Source organism: Loxodonta africana, chromosome 16 (assembly GCF_030014295.1).
Source record: "Loxodonta africana isolate mLoxAfr1 chromosome 16, mLoxAfr1.hap2, whole genome shotgun sequence".
Taxonomy (NCBI): Eukaryota; Metazoa; Chordata; class Mammalia; order Proboscidea; family Elephantidae; genus Loxodonta; species Loxodonta africana.
The window spans coordinates 55,733,272-55,757,835 of record NC_087357.1 but is presented as its reverse complement, the minus strand read 5'-3'; the positions used below and the strand labels follow the sequence as shown (position 1 = coordinate 55,757,835).

The 24,564-nt window shown below is 37.4% G+C and overlaps 1 protein-coding gene across 2 annotated transcripts in view; it reads left to right on the top strand.

Moving 5' to 3' along the window:
* The window catches only part of IPMK (inositol polyphosphate multikinase), a 62,949-nt gene that overhangs the window by 2,030 nt on the left and 36,355 nt on the right, over positions 1–24,564 (top strand). The window contains exons 2-3 of one of the 2 annotated variants that reach the window (XM_023546970.2): positions 9,933–10,027; positions 23,684–23,780. In XM_023546970.2, the coding sequence (XP_023402738.2) occupies positions 9,933–10,027; positions 23,684–23,780 (192 nt within the window). The remainder of the gene's footprint in view (positions 1–9,932; positions 10,028–23,683; positions 23,781–24,564) is intronic. The other variant, XM_003409270.4, reaches the window with a different exon arrangement.

Genomic DNA, 24,564 nt, shown 5'->3' with positions numbered 1-24,564 from the left:
CAGTGACCCATACTGATTAAACCTTCAATTTTGACTTTTTTTTTTTAGTGTGCTGCTGTAATCAGATAAGCTAACAAATCACTGAGGACAGCTGTGGGATAAATACTGCAAAATATAATAAACTAGTTAATTGGCATATGGCATACTACTTTCTTAAGTTGTTTTACCTAGGCTAAGGTTTTATTTTTTTCCTCTGAACCTGAAATGCCAATTGATTTTTCGGGATGTTAGAAATATGTTGAGTGCCAAGGGGAAACTAGTCTTAGTGAAAATAAAATTTCTGCTGCAAATGAATGCTCATATATGCACAGGAAGAGTAAGAGTTTCATGCAAGATATTCAGTGGAGACTTCTATATAAAATTAGCTGTCTTTTCCAATGAGGGTCATTTAGTATATGTGATGTTTGTTTTCAAACCACAGTTTATAGTTACATAAAAACCAGTTGCTGTGAAGTTGATTCCAACTCATGGGGACACCATGTGTGTCAGAGTAGAACTGTGCTCCATGGGGTTTTCAGTGGCTGATTTTTTGGGAGTAGATTGCCAGGCTTTTCTTCCAAGGCACTTCTGAGTAGACTCAAACCTCCAACCTTTGGCTTAGCAGCCTAGTGCACGTTAACCATTCACACTACCCATCGACCTTAGGGCTGAACATCGCTTGTCTTAAAAAAAAAGAAAAAGAAACTGGTTACATACACCATGTGAAAACTGGTTATACACGATGTATAATCGTTGTTGCATATTGTGGGACATTGAAATGTGTACTGGACTGAGTAAGGAACTCAGGTTTAAATAACCAGTTCTACCACTGTTTAGCCTTGTGAACTTGGACAAGACATTTGACCTCTTAGGGTCACTTCACCTATACAGGAGAACAAATGAATGGATTAATTCCCAGGGTACCTTTCAATTCTAAAATGTTTAAACATTGCTGCTTCAAAACTCCCTTTAGAAAAGATAGTATGCACAGAATTTTGAACTGGGAAAAGGTAGGGGGTGGGGGAAGGGAATAGGAGGCCAGCCCTAAAATATTTCATGAATGATAGCTTAATCTCACACTTATTCTGTAAGCATTCAGGTACAAAGGTGGAAGGAGAACCAGGTAAGTTGAAAGTAGTTTCGACATTGTGTTTGTTGCATATTCTTTTTCGTTTGGAACTGCCAGCTATAAAGGAATAGCATAAATAGATGGTTTTTGGAGGAGGTTGGAGCATTACTGAAAAATCTGAGGCTGACATACAAGTGAAGTAGCTGCTTCTATTATTTTATGAAGAAAGTTTGTGGCTAAATATGAAAATTTCAGTTAGTAATGGAAATGTTCTCTGGCAATTATAATGAGTTTTGGTATCTGTAATTTTTATAGTTTTTGTTTTGGTTTAATGAAAATAAGATTCCTATTTAGGGACTTGAGCCTTTGACCTTAAGTCATCTGTTTTTTGTTTTTCTGTTTTGTTATGTTGACTTGCCCTACATTGTGTGTTGCCTTTCCCTTCACCAGAGTTGACACTTGTGTACTATGTAGTTAGTGGCTTGTTTTCTTTTATTCCTCAAATTTCTCAGAAATTAATGAAACATAGGAGATTTCTATTGTGCCAATTTTATAGTTTCTAGCCACTAAAGTCAAAGTTTTAAGTAATTTGCTTTCATGCTGCTCTCAGATACTGACTTTATCTTGTATGTATATGTATATGTATAAGGAGTCCTTATTTAAATTTAGGGTTCTTAAAAAAATAATTTAACATGGTCCTGATGATCAGGGTCATTCAAAATGTAAAATTTTCCTATTTTGTGATAATATTTAACTACCCTCCAAGGACTGTAATATGTTTAAAATAATAAAAACTTAGCAACTTTATCCAGTGTGTTAGCACTTGGTGTTTAATTAAAAGTATAAACATTCACCTATTATATTTCGAAGTCGCTATTTACGTTTATTAGGAATTGCTGTATCTGATTTTATATTGACCTGGTCTTTAAGACTTGAGAGAAGGACAGGGGCACATGGAATTAAATGTGGGACAGATGGGCCTTGCAACAGATGTTTACTGAATGTTTACTGTTTTCTAGGTGCTGTACAAGGCTTTCTGGAAACAATTGTGAGCCAAATCCAAAATAGAGTAGCTGCCCTCATGGACTTTTGGCCTAATGGGACAGAAAAACAGTCAAAGATTACATTAATAAATAAAATTATGACTATGCTACAAAGTGATAAAAGAAAGTAAATTATACTGTCAGAGTGGGAATGGGGGGGTGGGTATTTGGGAAATGGCTGAATGGGGAAATGAGAGAAGACTTCCTCCAGGAAAAAACAGTTAATCTGAAATCTGAAGTAAGTCTAGGATTTACCAACTATAACTACAACAGCAAAGGAGGTTGGAAGACATTAAAGGCAGTTGTTAGTGCCTTCAAGTCAGCTTCAACGTATGGCGACTATCGCAAGGAAACCTTGCCTGACCTTATTCTATCTTCATGATTGTTGATTCGTTTTAAGTCCATTGTTTTGGCAGTTGTGTCCGTCCATCCCGTTGGGAATTTCCGTATGTATTTAGGAGGAGGAAGACATTTTAAAAGAGAACCTGGCAGTGAGATGAAGCTGGAGAGGTAGATGGGGCCAAATTGTTTAGGTCTAAGGATCTTTGGTCCTTATACTAAGAACAGTGAACTGTAAAGAACTTTGTATTTCATTAGAGAACACTCCATCTGATACATGTAAAATGAATTGAACTCAAGAGGGATTGGAGGAAGGGAAGCACAGTTCTGCAAGGAGACTAGACAATAGTTCACTAATCCTGGTCAGAGGTGACTGGCTTGGACCAAGCTGGTAGAGTAGAAGTGCAAGAAGTTGACGGAGATTTGGAAGGTGAAGTTTAAATAATACTTTGTTCTGTTTTCGGTGGAAGTTTACACGCAAATTATGTTCCCAAATTCTGGTGATGATTGTCACTTAGGAGTGTAATCACTGCTTATCAAAAGTATATAGTAGTGATTATGTTCAGATAGTTACTACAAATGAACCCTGAATGTGACTTAAAGTTACATGGAAAACAGTGGCTGAAAGAATTGTTTGCCTCCGAAATGGCCTAATTAAAGGAGTAGTTTAGACTCTGGAGGAAGTATACTTTAATTTTATTTATTTTTGCATTAAATTTCAAATAAACTTTTTTTTTTCTATTTTGTAAGATTTGTTTGAATAGAGACTGTCTTCATATCAGCAGAGCAAATGGGTCGAATATATTGTACTAGGCACCTAGTATTTGTTGAATTTAATTCTCAGCTATTTACACAATCCTGCATATCTTGCTAGCAAAAGGATACCCGAATGATGATAATCTTCCTTATTCATAAAATGGATAACAAGATGGTCAGTAATTCAAAGTTCAACAATTTATAGGTCTCTCCACTGTCGTAAATCACTTACGGTTTTAAAGTACAGCATTAGATCCTACTTTCGGTTTGGTCTGGCAGCTGAAATAATTCTTATAATAAACTTTGTTAAAGACAGTCATTGGATATCTTTTTTTTAATTAAAAAAATTTTTGTTACTATTGTTAAGTAACCAGGATTTTTCAGTTTAGAATTGCTGTCTTACCAACTTCTTAAAAGGAGTTTGTTAGCCTTGTTAAGTTTAAAAATTAAAAACATGAAACAGGATAGAACAAAGGTGCTTGAACTGAACAATAGATCTTGTTATAGTTAAGTCACAAGAATGTGTTAGTAGTTTTTTTTTCCTAAATTTTATTTATTGTGTCGTTGAGGATATACACAGGAAAACATACTCCGAATTCGACAGTTTCTACACGTACAATTAATAACATTGAGTACATGTTAGTAGGTTTAATGTCAGAGTTTTAGTTTATGTTCTTCACTGAAATCTTATTTTATTAACTAAAACCATTGCCATCGAGTTGATTCTGACTCATAGAACATCTGCCTCATAGAGTTTCCATGGAGTGCCTGGTAGATTTGAACTGCTTAGTTTTAAGAATAAAAAGTTTATTTTTGTTTTTACTTGTAAAAGTAGTATATGAACTTGTAGGAAAAATATTCAGAGTATAGTGGTGCCTTTCCCCCTACCCTCACTCTCCCAGGGACAATTACTGTTAATGGGTTTATATGAATTCTTTTGGGTCTTTGTTTCTAGGCACATAAATAAATACAACTTTCTTTTATCCAACAGATGTATGTATCAGCAACTTTTTCTTTTCAAGCTGTACGTTATCTGGTCTGTTCATATTTGTGTTTATGAGGAATTTTATTCTTTTAAAAATATTATAGATGTATCATAATTTATTTAACTATTCCTTAAAAAAAAAAATTTTTTTTTTTTTTTTTTTAGTGGAGCCCTGGCGCCCTGATGGCACTGTGGTTAAACCTTTGGCTGCTAACCAAAAGATTGGCAGTTCAAATCTACCAGCTGCTCCTTGGAAACTATGGGGCAGTTCTACTCTGTCCTATAGGGTTGCTGTGAGTCAAAATTGACTTGGCAACAGTGGGTTTGGTTTGGTTTTATTTTAGTGGAGCTGTGGTGGCACAGTGGTTAAGAGCTCAGCTGCTAACCAAAAGGTCTGCGGTTGGAATCCACCAGCTGCTTCTTGGAAACCCATTATGCCAGTTCTACTATATCCAGAGTTTTAGATTTTCATCATTTTTTTTTTGTTACTATAAATAACGTATTGAACATTCTTATACATTATATCATACCTTGTACATTGTGCAATTATTTCTATAGAAAAGTTTTATAACTGTAATTGATACCAATTTAAAATTCCCAAAGCTTGCCAAAGTTAGAATAAAATCTTTTTTTCTATTTTAATATTTAACTTGTAGTATTAATTTCTTTAAAAAACTTTAAAGGTTTAAACACATAGTTGATATATCTGTATCTTGATCCAATTTATGATATAGAAATGAGGTAGTCTATAGGGAAAACAAAGATTTAAACTGATATTGTTGTGAGGGATAAGGAAGACTCAGAATTGCTTGCTTTGGCTTTTTGGTCTATCCTTTTAGATATCCTCTGAAACTAATTGACTTAAAGTAATTTCAAATTTACAGGAAAGCTGCAAGAATAATACAGGGAACTTAACGTTTTGTCAAATGTATTGAAAGAAGGTCCCTGGAGCAGAGGCCGCAAGTGTTTACGACTTAGGGTTCTCTGTCACTAACCTACGCTTAGTCATTTGTCAAAAACTTAGGCTGAGTTATTCTTATTCCCTGGTAAAGTGCCCCATTTTCTTCTCATGCACTGTCACAGGTGAGCCAGTGCTCCTAGACTGCGTTTCTTAGTAATGCTTATCTTTCCTTAGATTTCATATTTGTTGTTTATGATCTTAGCTCTCTGATGTTTTCAAGAAAAAGTTATGATTTTGTTGATTATCTAGCATTTTCTTGTTTTTAGGTGAGAGAGATGCTCTTTTTACCTTTCTAATATCCTAGGCAGAAACTGGAAATCCAGGTTTTTTTTTGACTCATTCTCGATTCTCTGATACTCCAATTACACATTTGTTAGAATGCTTGATATTATTCTACGGATTTCTAATACTTTATTCCTGTTTTTTTTTTCTTTTAGGTATTTTTTCTCTTATTGCTTTAATTTAGATATTTTATATTGATCTTTCTTAAAGTTCCCAGGATTATTTTCTTCTCCCCCACACCTGCTTTCTCAAAAAAAGGTGTAGGGAATGTGTTGGGTGATGAGTAGTGTTATTAGTTTCCTAGGGCTGCCTTAACAAAGAATCATGAATTAGGTGGCTTATAAGAACAGAAATTTAATGTCTTGTAGTTCTTGAGGCTAGTAGTCCAAATTCAGGGTATTGGCAGGGTCATGTTTTTTCCGAAAGCTCTGGGGGAAGATCCTTTCTTGCCTCTCTCAGCTTCTGGTCGCCTTAGGTATTCTTTGGCATGTAAATGCATCTTCATAGGGCCATTTTTCCTCTGTCTGTTGTCCTCTTCGGAAGCCCTGGTGGCGTAGTGGTTAATTGCTATGGCTGCTAACCAAAGGGTCAGCATTTCGAATCCGCCAGGCGCTCTTTGGAAACTCTATGGGGCAGTTCTACTCTGTCCTATAGGGTCGCTATAGGGTTGCTATGAGTTGGAATCAACTCAGTAGCACTGGGTTTGGTTTTGGTTTTTTTGGTATTGTCCTTTTCTATAGGGATAGCACTCAGATTGGATTAGGGCTCACCCTACTCAAGGATGACCTTGTGTTAATTTAACTGATAGTATCTTCAAAGACCCTATTTCCAAACAAGATCAATTTCACAGGTACTAGAGTTAAATTTTTTTTTTTTTTTTTTTAGAGTTAGGGTGTCAGCATATCTTTTTTGGGGCATAATTCAATCCATAGCAAGTAGTGTAGAAGGACTGCTGTACCAAGCAATCTATTTTTGTGTTGGGACTGTTGTAATCTCTAATCCATCCTGCTACCCTATGCTATTGTCCAGTCTGCCTGATTTCTGCTTTCCAACAAAAACAAAATGCCTTTATTTAAAGACAGGCCCACCTGTTTCCAGACCAGTTGCTTACCCCAAGGGATGCCATGGCTCTCTGTTCATTTTTTTAAATAATATTTTATTGTGTTTTGGTGGAAGTTTACACAGCATATTAGGTTCCCATTTAACAGTTTCTACACAAATTGTACAGTGACATTGGTTACATTTTTCACAATGTGTGGACATTCTCATTAATTTCATTCTGGTTGTTCTGTTTCCAGTAATCTAGTTTCCCTGCCCCTTTACCCTCTCATCTATGCTTTAGAATAATTGCTGACCATTTGGTCTCATATAGATGACTTTTTAAGGGATCGCAGTACTCACAGATGATACTCCCTTTTTTTATGAGCCTGTCTGTTATTTCACTAAAGGGTGACTTCAGGGGATAGTTTCAGTTCAGGGTTTAAAGGGTATCTCAGGGCATTAGTCTCAAAAGATTCCTCTAGTCTTAACTCATCCAGTAAGTCTGGACTTTTACAGAATTTGGGTTCTGTTCTACATTTTCTCCCATTCTATCAGGATCCATTATTGTGGCCTTGATCAGAATGGTCGGTGGTGGTAGCCAAGGATCATCTAGCTCTTCTGGTCTCAGGGTAGATGAGGCCGTGGCTTGTGTAGACTGTTAAGCCTATAGCCTAGTTTTTTCTCTGAGTTTTTGGTTTCCTTTCTCTTTTACTTCGAGTGAGTAGAGATCAATAGTTGTGTCTTAGATGGCCACTCATAAGCTTTTCAGGCCCCAGATACTACTCTCCAAACTAGGATGTAGGATATAAACTTTTTGAACTATATTATACCAGTTGACCAAGTTGTCCCACAAGACTATGGTCCTAAGCCTTCAAACCCAGAAAACCCATCCTGCGAAGTGTTTGGTTATGTCTAAGAAATATCTGTAGCTGTACACCCCATGTGGTTTATCATATGTACAAATACATATGCATGCACACATATACATGCATATATGCATACAAATAGACACATCTATCTGCACAAATATGTACACGTATGTATACTTATATACGTATATGCATACATATATACATATGTAAGCACACAAACTTTTTTTGTTGTTGATGTTATTATAAAATTATATTCATCCTATCCTTTACCAAAAATGGAAACCCTGGTGGCATAGTGGTTAAGTGCTACAGCTGCTAACCAAAAGGCTGGCAGTTTGAATCTACCAGGCACTCCTTGGAAACTCTATGGGGCAGTTCTACTGTGTCCTATAGGGTGGCTGTGAGCCGGAATCGACTCGACGGCAGTGGGTTTGGGTTTGGTTTACCAAAAATGTCTTTTTCTATTGTGTATTTCTTAATGATATCATTTACCTTGGTCAGGCTATGTGCACTTCTTCCACATTCAGTGCTACCTTTTCCATCACCCAAAATAACAAGTATCCATTATCTAGAGAGTGATTCCTCCTTTCCCTTCCCTCCTATCCCTGGTAACCGTCAGTGAATGTTGTCTCTGTGTATATACCTATTCTTGTCTTCATGTAAAAGTGAGATCATACAATATTTATCCTTTTGTATGGACTTATTTCACTCAACTTAATATCTTCCAGATTTATTCATATTATATTTTGAGAAATCATTATTCTTTATGGCTGCATAGTATTCCATTGTATGTATGTATGTAATATCTCAGGGAAAGTTTTTTAAATTAAAATTTAGTGTTCTGTTTATTAGACAGTCTGAAGGGGTCAGAAGGTGGTGGTGGTTGGAGGGAATAAACTTAAGCTGTTTATTTATCCATTCATCCTCTGATGGGTACTTAGGTTGTTTCCATCACCTTGCTATCGTGAACAGTGCTGCACTGAACATAGGTGTGCGTATGTCTGTTCATTGTCTTTTCTATTAGATCTCTAGGATATATACCTAGAAGTGGGATTGCTGGATCATAAGGAGTTCAATTTCTAGTTCTTTGAGGAACTGCCATACTGTTTTCCATAGTGGTTGTACCATTTTACATGCCCACCAGCAGTATATAAGGGTTCTCATGTGCTCACGTCCTTGCCAACATTTCTTGTTTTCTGAGTTCTCCATTCATTTATGACTGCTGATTTTTTTGGTCTGGACTTCAGTTTATCAGGGCATCCTCACATTTACCACTCTTCTCTAGCTCCATAGAAAATATTGTTGTCATGGGAGTGAAAATCTTTCTTGTTCTACATCCCAACCTTAAAAGTTCTCTTCAGTAATTTTTATTTGTAGGTCCTAAAATCTTTTCACTGCTTACCAACCAGTCTTACCTATTTTTATTAATATTTACTTTCCTTCTAAGCAGTCCTGGTGGCGCAACAGTTAATTGTTTGGCTGTTAACTGGAAGGTTGGCTGTTCAAACCGACCTCGCGGCTCCCTGGGAGAAAGACCTGTAAAGATTACAGCCTGCAAAACTCAGTGGAATAGCTCTGCTCTGTCACATGGGGTCGCTATGAGTTGAAAATCAACTCAGTGGCCCCTAATACCAGTAACAATACCTTTGTTCTATGCTATACCTAGGTCTTAAAATAAACCTGATTGCTGTACTTCTTAAGCCAAGGCTTTCAGCTTTCTGCTTATATTGATCAAATGCTGCATTTTTGGAACAATTAAAATAACTTGACACTTGGCAAGAAGAAATAGAAACTCAAGTGACATAGTTTATTAGACTTTTGAATATATATATTTGAACCCTATTCTGTGAACACTATTCTGTGCTAACTAGCATGGTTTGTAAAACATGAATACATGAAAATTTAAGCTTTTAGCGTAAATTTGGGAATGAATCTTCATGGTATAGGGGCAGGGCCAGTGGCGTGTACATGCGGTGACTTTAGCAAAAGACTTCCTCTTGGAGTAGAGAGATTATAAAATATGCCCCTTTCTGTCACCTGCCAGAGCTCCAGGATTGGTGCCTTATTTCAGCCCTCGCTTTTCCCTTTAGCTAGGTGTTTTTGTACTACTTATACAACCATATGTAGCTTCACTGAATCAGGAAAATTTTTTAGTTGCTTTCTCATAACAGGTGAGAAAAATGTAAAAAAAAAAAAAACCAAGTAGAAAACTTATATATGGCCACTGTTAATATGTTTTTAAAAAATAAAAATGGGATCAATAAACACTCCTATTTTTAACCTTTTTTTTGTTTAAGTATAAATTAATGTCTCAGGGAAAATTTTTTAAATTAAAATTTAGTGTTCTGTTTATTAGACAGTCTGAAGGGGTCAGAAGGAGGTGGTGGTTGGAGAGAATAAAACTGAGCTGTTCAGAATTTGTGCTCTAGTGCTTTGCATGTAGCAAGCACCAGAATACTTTGGTTGAATGTTAAAATGTCTGAAATAAGTAAAAGAAAATCCTTATATTTGTGAACGTGGTCTGCATAGAACTTTAGGAACAAATCTATCCTATGATGCAAGGTACACTATTAAGTCATTAAAATTTTCTGATTTTATTCCTCAGGTATATTGCAACATCCGGATGGCACGGTTTTGAAACAGTTACAGCCACCTCCAAGGGGTCCAAGAGAGCTGGAATTCTATAATATGGTAAGTGAGGTAAGATTTGCTTTGTAAAAGAGTTTTTCAGAGTTTTCTGGTGGTAATGCACAGTAACAAATATATTTTGCAGCATGTCATAATACACCACGTGAGTAAAAACAATGCTTACCTTTAGTGTGTGATGTATTCTAGTATTTTCTATTCTATTTCATTTTTAAAAGATGCTTGTTCTGAACCATTAAATTGATTTAACTAATAGGTTGTGACTCATAGGTTGAAAACATTTATCTTGAGAGATAATTTGTAATTCTAAAAAGTACTAAGTGTTTATTCTACAAGATTTCCCACAGTACATGTGCTAATAATGTACACTGAGAATCTCCAAAGGGGAGGGGGCATATTTAACATTTATTTAACCACTTGACTAGGAATACTTTTCTGTCAATTATTCCTATTACTATACTCTGGAAGTTCTCCATAGGGAAGTAAAATGGTAAGAGTACTGGATAAGAAGCCAAGTGATCTGAGTTTTAGTAATGACTTTCACCAGCTGTGCAACTATGAGCATTTGACGTAACTTCTGGTCTTTAGTTTTCTCTCGTCTGCAAAATAAAGGAGATATATTTATCACTTGTATAGTGATGTTGAAATTATTGTGCTTTTTCCAATGTCTAATACTGTATCTGTTACATAGTAAGTCTTTAAAATGTATTTTTTGAACTAAAGTGCACTAGATGATTATAAGTCCCTTTATAGCTCTACAGTGTTAAGATCCGATATGTATGTGCATAATGGAATGAATAATTATCACTGATAATAACTCTTGACAGTTTTATGAGGAAATGAATGATCGGTTGATGCCATGAAGCCAGGTCTTGTCAATTCTCCAGTACAGCCTTCTTTCAAAGAAAGGAAAGTAGCTCAGAACAGACCCTCAAAAGGATTTTTCAGTTTGAGTTTATTCATTTGTAAAGAAGTGCCAAGCGGTGAACTGTTTCTAAGCTGATGATTTAATTTTATTTTAGAGGGTTGTGAAGTCTTCATCTCTTAGAGGAAAAAAATGTATCATATCATAATATAGATTATCAATATTTATGTAATTATGAGTTGAAGGCATTTACTGTTAAGGTACTTATCAGAAAAGAGAAGTGAGCTTTGTTATGGTTTGTTTTTTCTTTTATCATTTGATTAAGGAATAAAATTGTGTAATAAATAAGCCTTGTTTCTTAACAGTGTCAGAAAATTTTTTACGTAAAATGCTTCTTATCAAGGATATGAAAGGCTAGATTATTATTATTTTTGTATAATAGCTTTATTGAGAGATAATTCGTATACTGTTTCATTCACCCATTTAAAGTGTATATTTCAATGATTAGTATATTCACAGAGGTTTGCAACCATCACCACAACCAATTTTAGAACATTTTCAACACTCTAATAAGAAACCCTGTACCCATTAGCAGTTGCTCCGCATTTCTATCACAATCTCTCCAGCTCTAAACAATCATTAATCTACTTTCTGTCTCTATCCTGGACATTTTATATAAATGGAATCATGCAGTTTGTTGTCTTTTGTAACTGGCTTCTTTCGTGTAACAATGTTTTCAAGGTTCATACATGTAACATGTATCAGTACTTCATTCCTTTTTATTGATGGACAGTATTCCATTGTATGCATATATATATGTGTGTATATGTATATTTAAAAAAAGCCAAATGCACTGTTGAGTTGATTCTGACTTACAGCGACTCCATAGGGTTTACAAGGCCATAAATCTCTGCAGAAGCAGACAGCCACATCTTTCTCCCATGGAGCCACTGAGGTTTTGAACTGCTGACATTTCAGTTAGCTGTGGATCACTTTAACCACTGTGCCACCAGGGCTCCTTGTATGGATATATGCCACATTTTATTTATTAATTGATGATCATTTGGGTTATTTCTGCTTTTTGGCTGTTATGAGAAAAGCTGCTATGAACACTCATGCCCAAATTTTTCTGTTGACATATCTTTTCATTTCTCTTGAGTAAATACCTAGGAGTGGAATTGCTGGAGCATATGGTAATTCTGTGTTTAATCTTTTGAGGACATACCAGGCTGTTTTCCAAAGTGACTATACCATTTTTAGTTCCCATCAGTAGTGTATGAGGGTTCCAATCTCTTCACATCCTCAAAAACATTAGTTATTATCGATCTTTTTGATTATACCCATCTTTATTGTTGTTACCCCCCAACTCATGGTAACCCCATGTACAATAGAATTGTTCTGTTGTGATCCGTAGGGTTTCCATTGGCTGGTTTTCTGGAAGCAGATCACCAGGTGTAACCTGTACTGAGAGCTGTGGTCTTTCATCTTCGTCAGTAACTATTTCTCTTTTCAGTTCTGTTTGAGTTTGTTTTATGTATTTTGGAGCTCTGTCATTAGGTGTGTAAATATTTATTATGGTTATTTCCTCTTGGTGAATTGACCTTTTAATCATTATATAATGCCCTTCCTTATCTCTTATAATTTTGACTTAAAGTCTATTCTATCGGAGATTATTATTGCTACTCCTGCTATATTTGGTTACTGTTTGCTTGATATATATTTTTTTATCCGTTGGTTTTTAACCTATTTATGTCTCTGTGTCTAAGATGTGTCTCTTGTAGGCAACATATTAATGGATCTTTTTTTTTTTTTTAATCTATTCCGTCACTCTCTGTCTCTTGACTGGTACATTTAAGCCATTTACATGCAGTGTGATTCTCTATACTTACTAATTTCCTGCTGCCTTTTTGTTATGCCTTTTTTTTTTGTGGTGTTTTTTGTTCTGCTTAATTTTCTGTGCTGAGTTCTTTGTGTTTATGGATTTCCTTTTTTTTCATTCATTGTTGATTTTGCGTTTACTGAGTCTTTTTGATTTTCTTCTTTATTTTGGTGAGTAGATTTATTAATTTTTTTGTGTGGTTACTCTAAAATTTACCTTTATCTTCCTAAGTTTAAAACAGCCTATTATATCTTGACTTCCTCTTCATATGGAAGTTTTATAATGACACCATTTATTCTCCTTTTTTGTTTTGAAGTTGTTGTTTACAGATTGACATCTCTGATTCCCTGTTTTCAGTTTTATTTTGCTTTTGAGAATTCCTTATCTGGATTGGTATCGGGGTGATGCTTTTGTGTGTCTTAATCTCATGTTGTTGTCTGATGTCGTAGGTTCTCTGTCTGAAGGATTCCTTTCGATATTTCTTGTAAAGTTGATCTGGTTTTTAAAAATTCCTTTTTTTCTCTTTATCTGGGAATGTCCTAGTTTCTTCATCATATTTAAAAGACATTTTTGGTGTATATATGATTCTTGGTTGGCTGTTCTTTTCTTTCAAGATTTTATATATATCGTCTCATTCATTGCCTTCTTGCCTGCATGGTTTCTGAAACAAGAAACCAGAGCTTAGTCTTGTTGTTGTCCCTTTGTAGGTGATAATTTTGTTTTTCATGAGCTATTCTCAAAATTCTTTCTTCGTATTTGGTTTTGGAAAATTTGATTTTGATATGTCTTGGTACCTTTCTTTTGGGGTCTATCCTGTATGGGGTTTGTTGAGCTTCTTGGATGGAAACCTTGTCTTTCATATTAGGAAGTTTTCTGCCAATAAATGTTCAACAGTTCTCTCTTTGCTTTTTTCTTTTTCCTGTTCTAGAATCCCAATTACTTGTAAATTATTTCTCTTAGTAGTATCCCACATAACTCTTAAGCTTTCTTTATTTTTCCTCATTCTTTTTTTCTGATTGTTCCTCAAAGCAGTGTCAAGGGATATGTCCTCTATTTTACTGGTTCTTTCTTCTGTTGATTCACTTCTATATCCTTCCATTAAGTTATCTATTGTTAATCTTCTGGATTTCTAGTTGTTTTTATATGGTTTCTAATTGTGTGTTTATTTCGTCATTTTGTTCTTGTATTGTTTTCCTGAATTCTTCTAGGGTTTTGTCTGTGTTTTCCTTGATCTCTTTAAGGATCTTGTATATAAGTGTTTTGAATTCCGTGTCAGGTAGTTCTTTACCATTTCTTCCTTATGAAGGTTTTCTGCCCTTTATTTTGCTTACTTGTTTGAGCTATCTTATCCTTTTACTTCATATGATTTGTTATTGTCTGCTGTCTGCAAGGCATTAAGGTGTTCATTTATTTATGTATATATTTCTTTACTGATCGTATGTGTTTGTTTTGTGCTTTTTTTTTGTTGTTGTTCTTGTTTTGTTTTGATGTACCTGGAGTTTTGTTTCTTCTCTTTCTCTTTAGAATGTCTTTCTTCCTTTGTATTATTTTATTGTTATTTTGTGTTCCTGGTCTATGTGTGACTTTCGTGGTATCTGTTGGCTGCACATGATTTCCTCTCACTAGTGGGTATGGTGGGTAACCCCCATATGTGAGCCTTCTGTTGTTAGGCTTGTGTGTCTTCCTTTACAGGATTGAGTGGAGGCAGGAGAGCAGGTTCTTTCCCTGATATTGGGTGACAAGTGTTGGGTGGTCATGGTCCCTCCCAGTCCTTGTAGGATCGTGGGGTCCTTCGGATTGGTGCTGCCAGTTAATGTGTTCTCTGAAAGTCAAGGCAGGATGTCTCCATATCCTCTGTGATGGAGTGCTACCCAAATTGACAGGGTAGGCCTGCTGCGTGTGCATGAATTTGTGTCTCTGTAGGTGATGAAATATCAAGCAGTTTCAGTGCAAGTGCAGATGGCCTGCAGAAATTGTTTGGGTGTGGGATGTGTGACATTGCAGCTGGTGGACATTGGATGAGAGCACTAGGATCTCCTGCGTGTCGTTTGGCAGAGGTGTGGCTGATGCCTCTCAGAATGTGACTGGCATTGTGGTAAGGTGATATTTCTGTCCAGCTGGTCACCTGGGTGTGGGTACAGGGAGTGTTCTTGCTGATCGCTGGGTTGGGTGCTATGTGTGTACACCACCAGTTGCCAAGTGATCGGGGCAAGGGTACATGGGTCACTGGTCACTGGGTGGGTGGCATGGGAACTCACACCATCGGTTGTTAGGTGGACAAGGTGGCATGGAGGTGGTTGGAGCAAATGAACACGAGCCTCCGTTTGCAAATCCCATAGCACGAGAGTGTGCACTGTGGATTGCCAGCTGGTGGCGTAGCTGTGTGGGGATGTTTGGGGATAGTCACGAGCCTCTGGTTGTAGGTCCACTGGTGTGGGAGTGTGTTCCACGGATCTCTGGTGGGTTTGCCTGTGGGGATGGCCAGGTGGAAGCCTCCAGATTGTAGGATTGCATTGGATTGTCGAGTAGCAGGGGAAGGGAGGCTCACCAAAAAGGTGAGGGGTGGGGAGGAGAAGGGAGAAGTGTGTGAGAAAAGTGTGTTCCCTGTACCTCTGTCGTGGGTACCAGGGCACTCCCTGCAGAGTGCACCTGGTGATCAGGATCTGGCCCTGACAAAATGTGAAGAAGGGGGGCTGTCCAGAGTCTGGTTGAGCGGGAGATCTCTAGCCGCCACTCCAAGGATTTTCCACTCTGCAAATGCCACCTGCCCAGATGATCAGTTACCACTTCTGGCGAGTAGGTCTGCCCCTATTTTCTGGCTCCTTCCCTGCTCTGTGGTTGCCTGGATCCCTAGGGCTCTCACCTGCCTTAATGAGCTTTCCCTCCTTAAATCCAGTTCATTTTCTGCTCACCTTGCTTCACTCCGGGTTTGTCTATGCAGTATCTCTGTCTCCTATTAGGGATTCCGTTAAGCTGCTTTCCTGGGCCCCTTACCCAGGAATACTGCTCGGTTTGTCTCAAGATGGGCATGCTGGGTTGGGCTGGCTGGTAGGGTGCCTAAAGTCCATAAGTCTCCCCGTTTGCTGTTTTTGTTCAGTTTCTCCTTCCCTTTGGTGTTTGATCTAATTCTTCATCCTTCCATTCGCTATTGTGGATGTCCAGATTGTCATCTGTATCCATTTCACTTAGTTTCTCAGTTCTTTGCTGCAGGGAGATGGCAAGGTATGTGTGACTAAGCTGTCATCTTGGGCTGTCTCACCTTGCGTAATTGTTCTTGATACCCATCATGTTTCTTTGGGGTGGGGCTTGTATTTTTCTTTGTTTATACTGAGTGCTGTACTTGGGTAATATTTTTTAAATTCTTTGACTTATTGCTAATATATAAAAATAGATTTTTCTGCAGTATTCTGATATATCTGTTAATCTTGCTGAACTCTTAATAGTTCATATTTATCTGATGGTCTTTGGGGTTTTATAGGCAATTATATCTTTTGTGATTGGTGCTTAGTTTGTCCCTTTCAATTCCATATACTTCTGTCCTGGACCTCCAGCTCAGTGCTTAACGGACCAATGATGGAGCATCTTCCTCTCATTTAATAGAAAGACTTCTAACATTCCCCATTAAATTATGATTTTCTAAGGTTCTGGTAGATACTTCTTACCAGGTTAAAGAAGTCATCTTCTGTGTGAGTCAGATTCCAAACCCAACCCAACCCATTGCCGTTGAGTTGTTTCTGACTCATAGTGACCCTATAGGACAGAGTAGAACTGCCCCATATGGGGGGTTCCAAGGCTGTAAATCTTTACAGAAGTAGACTGCCACAACTTTCTCTTGCAGAGCACCTGGTGGGTTCCAGCCACCTTTTGGTTAGCAGTTGAATACTTTAGCCACTGCACCATCGAGGCTTCTTGGTGTAAGTCAAAGTCCAGTAAGGAAACAAAGGACATATTCAGGCAGTTTAATAAAGGGATAGTTTACAAAGGTGTGGTCAGAGTTTAAGGCAACCTGCAAGAGATAATGGAGTGGCATTCCTGGGCCTGAAGTGTTTGGAGAGGGGGTGGGTTCTGGAACCCAGGGATGGTAACTTTATGGAAAACACATGACCTGATCAGGTAGGAACTCAGGGAGTAAATAACCTGACCTCAACTCTTCTACTCTCCAATCTCTTGATGTTGTCTTCCAGTGGTGAGAGGGGAAGGGAGCCCATTGATGCAATTGATTTAAATCAGGCTCTTGGATGGAGAAGAATGGAAGGGGAAAGGAAGATATATAGCATGCCTTCTATTTTTATTTTATTTTCAGGAACAATTTTAAACATGAATGGATTTGAATTTTTTCAGCCGCGTTTTCTCAGTCTATCGAAACGATCATGAGTTTTCTCCTTTAATCTGTTAATGTGGTAGAATAATAGGTTTCTAAGTTACCTTTCCTTTCTGGAATAAAACCTACTCAGACACATCTTTATTTATTTGTTAGTAATATGCATTGCTTGATTTGGTTTGATAGTGTTTTATTTAGTTTTCTTTTTCCAGCTGTGCTTATAAATGAGATTGAACTATTATTTTCTTCACATAATGTCCTTATGTGGTTTTGATATCAGGTTTTTTCTAGCATCATAAAATGAATTAAGGAGCATTTCTTTTGCTATTCTGTGAAGTAATTTGTATTACTTAGGGTTTTTTTTTTTTTTTCCTTAAATGCTAGATAGCACTTACCTAGAAATTCATCAGAGCAATCTTGTTTGTTTCTGTCTCTCTCTCTTTCTGTATTTCCATCCTTCATTCTTTCTTTGGAGGGAATAGATTTTTTAAACCAGTGATTCAGTTTCTTAAAGGTCTTCGAATTTTTTGTTAATGTGATAGTAAAATATAGTTCGATTATATTTTGTCTACAAAATTGCCTACTTGGCAAAGTTCATAGTATTTTTAAAAACCTCTGCTGTGTCTAGTTATAACCTCCTTTTCATTTCTAATATTGTTTATTTGTGGCTTTTCTCTTTCTTGATCAGCTTGACTGCTAGCCTTCTTGGAGCGTGTGGGCGATGGGTGCAGTGGTGTCACTAGGAGGGTATGGGATGTGGACCACCCCCCCCGACACTGTCAGATGAGGTGACACCAAAATGACCTCAGGGTGTGTGGCGATGGCTGGTGGGCTGATGCTGTCAGGAGAGGGGCCACCAAGGCAGTGGCGTCACTAGGGTTGGTGTCACCCATCACCCAGTGAGATAACTCATCACCACTACCCCGCTATCACCCACCAGTCAGGGTGTGGGCAGCTAGGCCATGGCTTCAGCCATCGGGCGGAGAGGAGGGCCTCCACCTTAGCCGGTAGGAGAGGGGAGGAGCTGTGGGGAGCTGTGAGGGGTGGGGTCACCCACGAAGGGGGAGGTTGAGGGGTGATACCATGAATTACTGAAGTGGGTGATACCAACGCTAGTTGTTATTAGGTGCTGTCAAGACAGTTCCGACTCATAGGAACCCTGTGTACAAACAAAACACTTCCGTGTCCTGTGCCATGCTCACAATTGTTGTTATGCTTGAGCCCATTGTTGCAGCCACTGTGTCAGTCCATCTTGTTGAGGGTTTTCCTCTTTTCCACTGACCCTGTAGTTTACCAAGCATGATGTCCTTTTCCAGGGACTGTTCCCTCCTGACAACATGTCCAAAGTATAAAAGACATAGTCTTGCCGTCCTTGCTTCTAAGCAGCATTCTGGTTGTACTTCTTCCAAGACAGATTTGTTCATTCTTTTGGCAGTCCATGGTATATTCAATATTCTTCACCAGCACCACAATTCAAAGGTGTCAATTCTTCTTTGGTCTTCCTTATTCATTGTTCAGCTTTTGCATGCATATAATGCGATTGAAAATAACATGGTTTGAGTTAGGTGCACCTTAGTTTTCAAGATGACATCTTTGCTTTTCAACACTTCAAAGAGGTCCTTTGCAGCCGATTTGCCCAATGCAATGCGTCTTTTGATTTTTTGACTGTTGCGTCCGTGGCTGTTGATTGTGGATCCAAGTAAAATGAAATCCTGGACAACCTCAATCTTTTTTCTGTTTATCATGATATTGCTTGTTCGTCCATTTGTGAGGATTTTTGTTTTCTTCTCTACTGAAGGCTGTGGTCTTTGATCTTCATCAGTAAGTGCTTCAAGTCCTCTTCACTTTGAGCAAGCAAGGTTGTCATCCATACAACACAGGTTGTTAATTAGTCTTCCTCCAATCCAGATGCCCCGTTTTACTTCATATAATCTGGCTCCTTGGATTATTTGCTCAGCATTCAGATTGAATAGGTATGGTGAAAGGATACAACCCTAATGCACACCTTTCCTGACTTTAAACCACGCGGTATCCCCTTGCTCTGTCTGAACAACTGCCCCTTGGTCTATGTACCGGTTCCTCATGAGCACAGTTAAATGTTCCGGAATTCCCATTCTTCCCAGTGTTATCCATAATTTGTTAGGATCCACGCAGTCAAATGCCTTTGCATAGTCAATAAAACACACGTAAACATCTTTCTGGTATTCTCTGCTTTCAGCCAGGATCTATCTGACGTCAGCAATGATATCCCTGGTTCCAAGTCCTCTTCTAAAATCCAGCTTGAATTTCTGACAGTTCCCTGTTGATATACTGCTGCAACCGCTTTTGAACGATCTTCAGCAGTTTTGTTTGCATGTGATATTAATGATATTGTTTGATAATTTCTGCATTGGTTGGATCACCTTTCTTGGGAATAGGCATAAATATAGATCTCTTCCAGTTGGTTGGCCAGGTAGCTGTCCTCCAAATTTCTTGGCATAGACAAATGAGCGCTTCCAGTGCGCATCGGTTTCTTGAAACATCTCAATTGATATTGACACCACTGGATAGGGGGAAAGCCAGGGTTTCAATATTCAGTGTTTAGATTTTATTTACTTTCTGTTTTAGTAGAGCAACTTTGCCCTAAGCTATGCCTGGTCCCTGAATTCAGAGATCCTTTGGTTCAGTCTTCACAGAATGAACCTTTGTGAAACCCAAGCTATCACTCCAGTTTAACAGTTTTGTTCTCTCTTTGTTTTGGATCCCTGTGCATTTCCCTTTGTTTCCTTGGGTGCTCAGCTATGCATTTAAGAAAATATTTTTTTGTATTTTATCCCACATTTCTAGGCAGGATGGTTTTTAGGTTATTTTTTTGGCGTGTTGCAGTCAGTAGCATTCCCACTGTTTTTAAAAAATATTTAAAGGAAGAAGAGAAAGTTTATGCTCTATTTTGGTTCCACATCCAGAGCTTAACTGTGAATGATAAATGTTTTTTAATCCACATTCTTTATTTTGCTATGCTTTTATAGAGCTATATGTACACATACATATATATTTCTTACTTAATTTACATGAAAATGCTATATTTTTTGGCATGCAATAAGCCTTTTATCTTTTTCACTTAGAAATATATCATGAACTTGTTTTCTTTAGGTCAGTACATAGAGGTTTACTTCTATCCCCCATCTTGTAGTTAGACCATCCTGAACACTGTGTCCACACAGTCATTGAACAGAGGAATGGATAAGGTACATCCTGCTCCCAACTACCTTGGACTGTGAGTGCCTAACATACTTCTGCTCACATTTCAACAGGGAAGGCTGGAGAATGCAGTGTAGCACATGGATAGTTAGTCTCTGCCACACTTTAGTTTATTCTGTAGAATCGTATTCTAAAAAAAAAAAATAGATTTTATTTTTTAGAGCAATTTTAGGTTTATAGAAAATAAACGGAGTTCCCATATCTCCCTCCCTTTCAAATTATTTCTCCTGTTAACACCTTGCATTCCTTTGGTACATGTGTTACAGTTGATGAACCAATATCAATACATTATTATTAACTAAAGTCCATAGTTTACATTAGGATTCCTCTTTTGTGTTGTACAGGTCTGTGGGTTTTGACAAATGCTTAATGTCAGGTATCTACCGTTATAGTATTATACAGAAGAGCTTCACTGCCGTAAAAATGCCCTGTTTTCTACCTATTCATCATTCCCCCTCCCCCTAAGCCCTGGCAACTGTTGATCTTTTCCTTGTGTCTTTGGTTTTGCCTTTTCCTGGATGTCATAAAACATTTTTATGCAGCTTTTTATGTGGATGTGTTCTCATTTGGGTAAATATGTATGGACACTATTACTGGATCAAACGGCATGTCTGTATTTAGTGTTGTAAGGAACTGTCAGACTGTCTTCCAAAGTGGCTATACTATTTCGCATTTCTTCCAGCAATGAAAGAGTTCCTGTTTCTGTTTGCGTACAGCAGAAGCCTGTAAGAGAAGGAAAATTCAAGTTTTCCTTCTCTTACAGGCTTCTGCTGTACACAGGTTCTGGCTTTTGTAGGTTTTACGTATAAGGGCCAGACCCACAGAGGTTCGGGGGCACCTCAGTACCATCAAGAAGAGTCTGGAATAGAGCATGTCCTTTGGTCTTGGGATCCTGCCTAGATCTAGAAGACAGAGCTATAACACTGAAGAGAGACAAGCAGACAGCATTTTTTTCATGTTTATTTGCTGTTTTTTGCCTTCTTTGGTGAGGTTGAGGTTTCTGTGCAGACTTTTGCCCATTTTGTAATTGGGTTGTTCGTTTTCTTTTTATTATATTTTAGATGAAGGTTTATAGAACAAACTAGTTTCTCATTAAACAGTTAGTACACATATTGTTTTATGACATTGGTTAACAACCCCACGACATGTCAGCACTCTCCCTTCTCAGCCTTGAGTTCCCTACTGCCAGCTTTCCAGTTCCCTCCTGCTTTCTAGTCCTTGCCCCTGGGCTGGTGTGCCCCTTTAGTCTCATTTTGTTTTATGGGCCTGTCTGAACTTTGGCTGAAGGGTGAACCTCAGGAGTGACTTCATTACTGAGCTAAAAGGGTGTTGGGGGCCATACTCTGGTACTTCTCCAGTCCCTGTCAGGCCAGTAAGTCTGGTCTTTCTTTTTGAGTTAGAGTTTTGTTCTACATTTTTCTTTAGCTCTGTCTGGGACCTTCTGTTGTGATCCCTGTCAGAGCAGTCAGTGGTGGTAGCTGGGCACCATCCAGTTGTGCTAGACTTAGTCTGGTGGAGGCCGTTGTAGATGTGGCCTATTAGTCTTTTGGACTGATCTTTCCCTTATGTCTTTAGTTTTCTTCATTCTTCCTTGCTCCCAAAGGGGTGAGACCAGTGAAGTATCCTAGATGGCTGCTCACAGGCCTTTAAGACCCGAAACACTATTTACCAAAGTAGAATGTAGAACGTTTTCTTTATAAACCATGTTATGCCAGTTGAACTAGGTGCTCTCCAATACCGTGGTCCCCACAGCCCTCAGGCCAGCAATTCCGTCCCTCAGGGAGTTTGGATGTGTCTATGGAGCTTCCATGACCTTGCCTTGTACAAGTTGTGCTGGCCTTCCCAGTATTGTGTACTGTCTAACCCTTCACCAGGGTTGTTTGTTTTCTTATCTGATACCTGTTTGGCAAATACTTTCTATCAGTCTGTGGCTTGTCTTTTCATTCTCCTAATATTGTTGTTCATAGAGCAGAAGTTGTAATTTTAATGAAGTCCAACTTACCAATTTTTTCTTATATATATTTTACTTTTGATGTTGTATCTAAAAAATCATTGCCAAACCCCAGGTCACCTAGATTTTCCCCTATGTTATCATCTAGATGTTGTATAGTTTTGTTTCTTATATTTAGGTATATGGCCCATTTTGAATTAATTTTTATAAAAGAGGTAAGCTCTATGTATAGAGTGATGTTTTTGCATACTGATATCCAGTTGTTCCTGCACCATTTGTTGAAAAGACAATCCTTTCTCCATTGAGTTGCCTTTGCTCCTTTGTCAAAGGTCAGTTGACTAAATGTTCTGGGCTCTCTATTCTGTTCAGCTGATCTATTTGTCTGTTTCTTCAACAATACCACACTTCTTTACCACTGTAACTTTATGGTAAGCCTTAAAGTCACGTAATGTCAGTTTTCCAACTCTATTCTTTTTCAGTATTGTTTTGGCTATTCTGGATCTTTTACCTTTCACATAAACTTTAGAATCCACAAAGTAACTTGCTGGGATTTTGATTAGGATTATGGAATTATGTTTTATGTAAATATTTGGCATGAGTACGATTTGATATATATAAATAGAATTCTGATACTAAGTGTTTATCAGCATTTTATATCAGTAAACTTTTATCTTGGATATTTAAGTAGACCATATTTAGAGAGAGTTTGTTGGATAAAATGTTTTACAAATTGTTTTTAAAACAAAAATATCTTCTTTCTCTCCTCTTCTAGGAAGAAAGCTAGAATATGTTTTCAGGATATCTAGAAATTCCTAGTGTCTTCCAGATTATTAATGGTTATAAGTCAAGGAATTAAATAAGCAATAATTAGACTTAGATTGTGTTAAAGGATAATTTTTGTAACAAAGGTAAAAGCATGACTTCCGTATAGATATAAAATGAATATGTGTTAAAGACTTTATTTAACTCATTATTTAATAAGGGAACAAAACAGATGTTAAAACTGAGAAAAAAAGTCAAAGAAGTACAAATTTACATGGAATAAAAGAAGGGTGAAATAAATTTACAGTGGACACTAAACTCTTCTCCTCTGCCCCATGAGGTGTGGAGGGAAGACATTTGAATCCCAATTGCCCAGAATTTATTTGTTTATACATGGATGAGAATTACTTTGCACTCCTACTGGTTATCTACAATTTACAGAGTTGTAAAATAGTTCAAGGATAATGAAAGGCTAGAATCAGATAAGCAGGAGGGTGTTCTCTAAACAATACAGTTTTTAGTTGGAGACACCCAGTAATCTTTTTTGCTTATTCCAGATTTACTTCAATTGAAACTCATACCCAGATAAATTATGATTCAACAGTATTGTGTTTTATTTGAGAAATGTGCAGGAAAGTTATAAAACATTATAAGAAACTAAAATGCAGTTGTTATATTTCTGCTTGTTTCAGGTTTATGCTGCTGATTGTAGTGACAGTGTTCTTTCAGAGCTACGAAAATATTTGCCAAAGTATTACGGCATCTGGTCACCTCCCGCTGCACCAAATGGTAATCTTTCCTTAAAAGTTCATCTTTTAGTCGTAGTTCATGAGAGTGGCTTTTGAAAAGACTTTATATAAAATCAATCTTAGTATTATAAAAACACAGTGTATCTTTATTTTTCTCCCTAATCCTTTACCTCACGAGATAAAACTTGTTAATGGTTTTGCTTTTCATGATCATGGTCTTAAGTGAGATACACAAGTAAATTGTTGTCATTGAGTTAAAGCCTAGAAATTGCTACTTAACACTGTATTAATTTACAAATGTTCATCTTTCCAAATATATTATACAATTTCTTTTCCCATTTTGACTGGGAAAAAAAATCAAGAGAAATATTTTCTCTGCATGACTTCCTTCTTACCTCCTATTCTACTCCCTCATTCCCTACCTCCAGGTTTGAAATTGCAGTCTTTTGAAAAACACTAGCAATTTTCATTGTTAGAGGCAAAATGATCTATGTAAGGGCACAATAATTCATTCTCTTTACTTTAGTGAACACTTTACTTGAAGCAGTATAAGCCACTTGACGGCCTTTATGAGAACAGACAGAATTTAATTAAATAAGCATCTTGGCTACTTAAGCACTCAAATTTGAATGAATTTTAAGAATAATCTATAGGTTTGTTGAAATTCAAATTTCTAGGCTTAATTCCCAGACACTTTGATTATACAGGTATATGGTGTGGTTGTTAAATAAAAGCCAAGGGTTTTTCTTAGCAGATAGCCTTTGAACCTTTTCTTGAGAACCAAAAGAAAAGAGGGCTCCAGTTTGAGCATGTTCTTTTCCTCA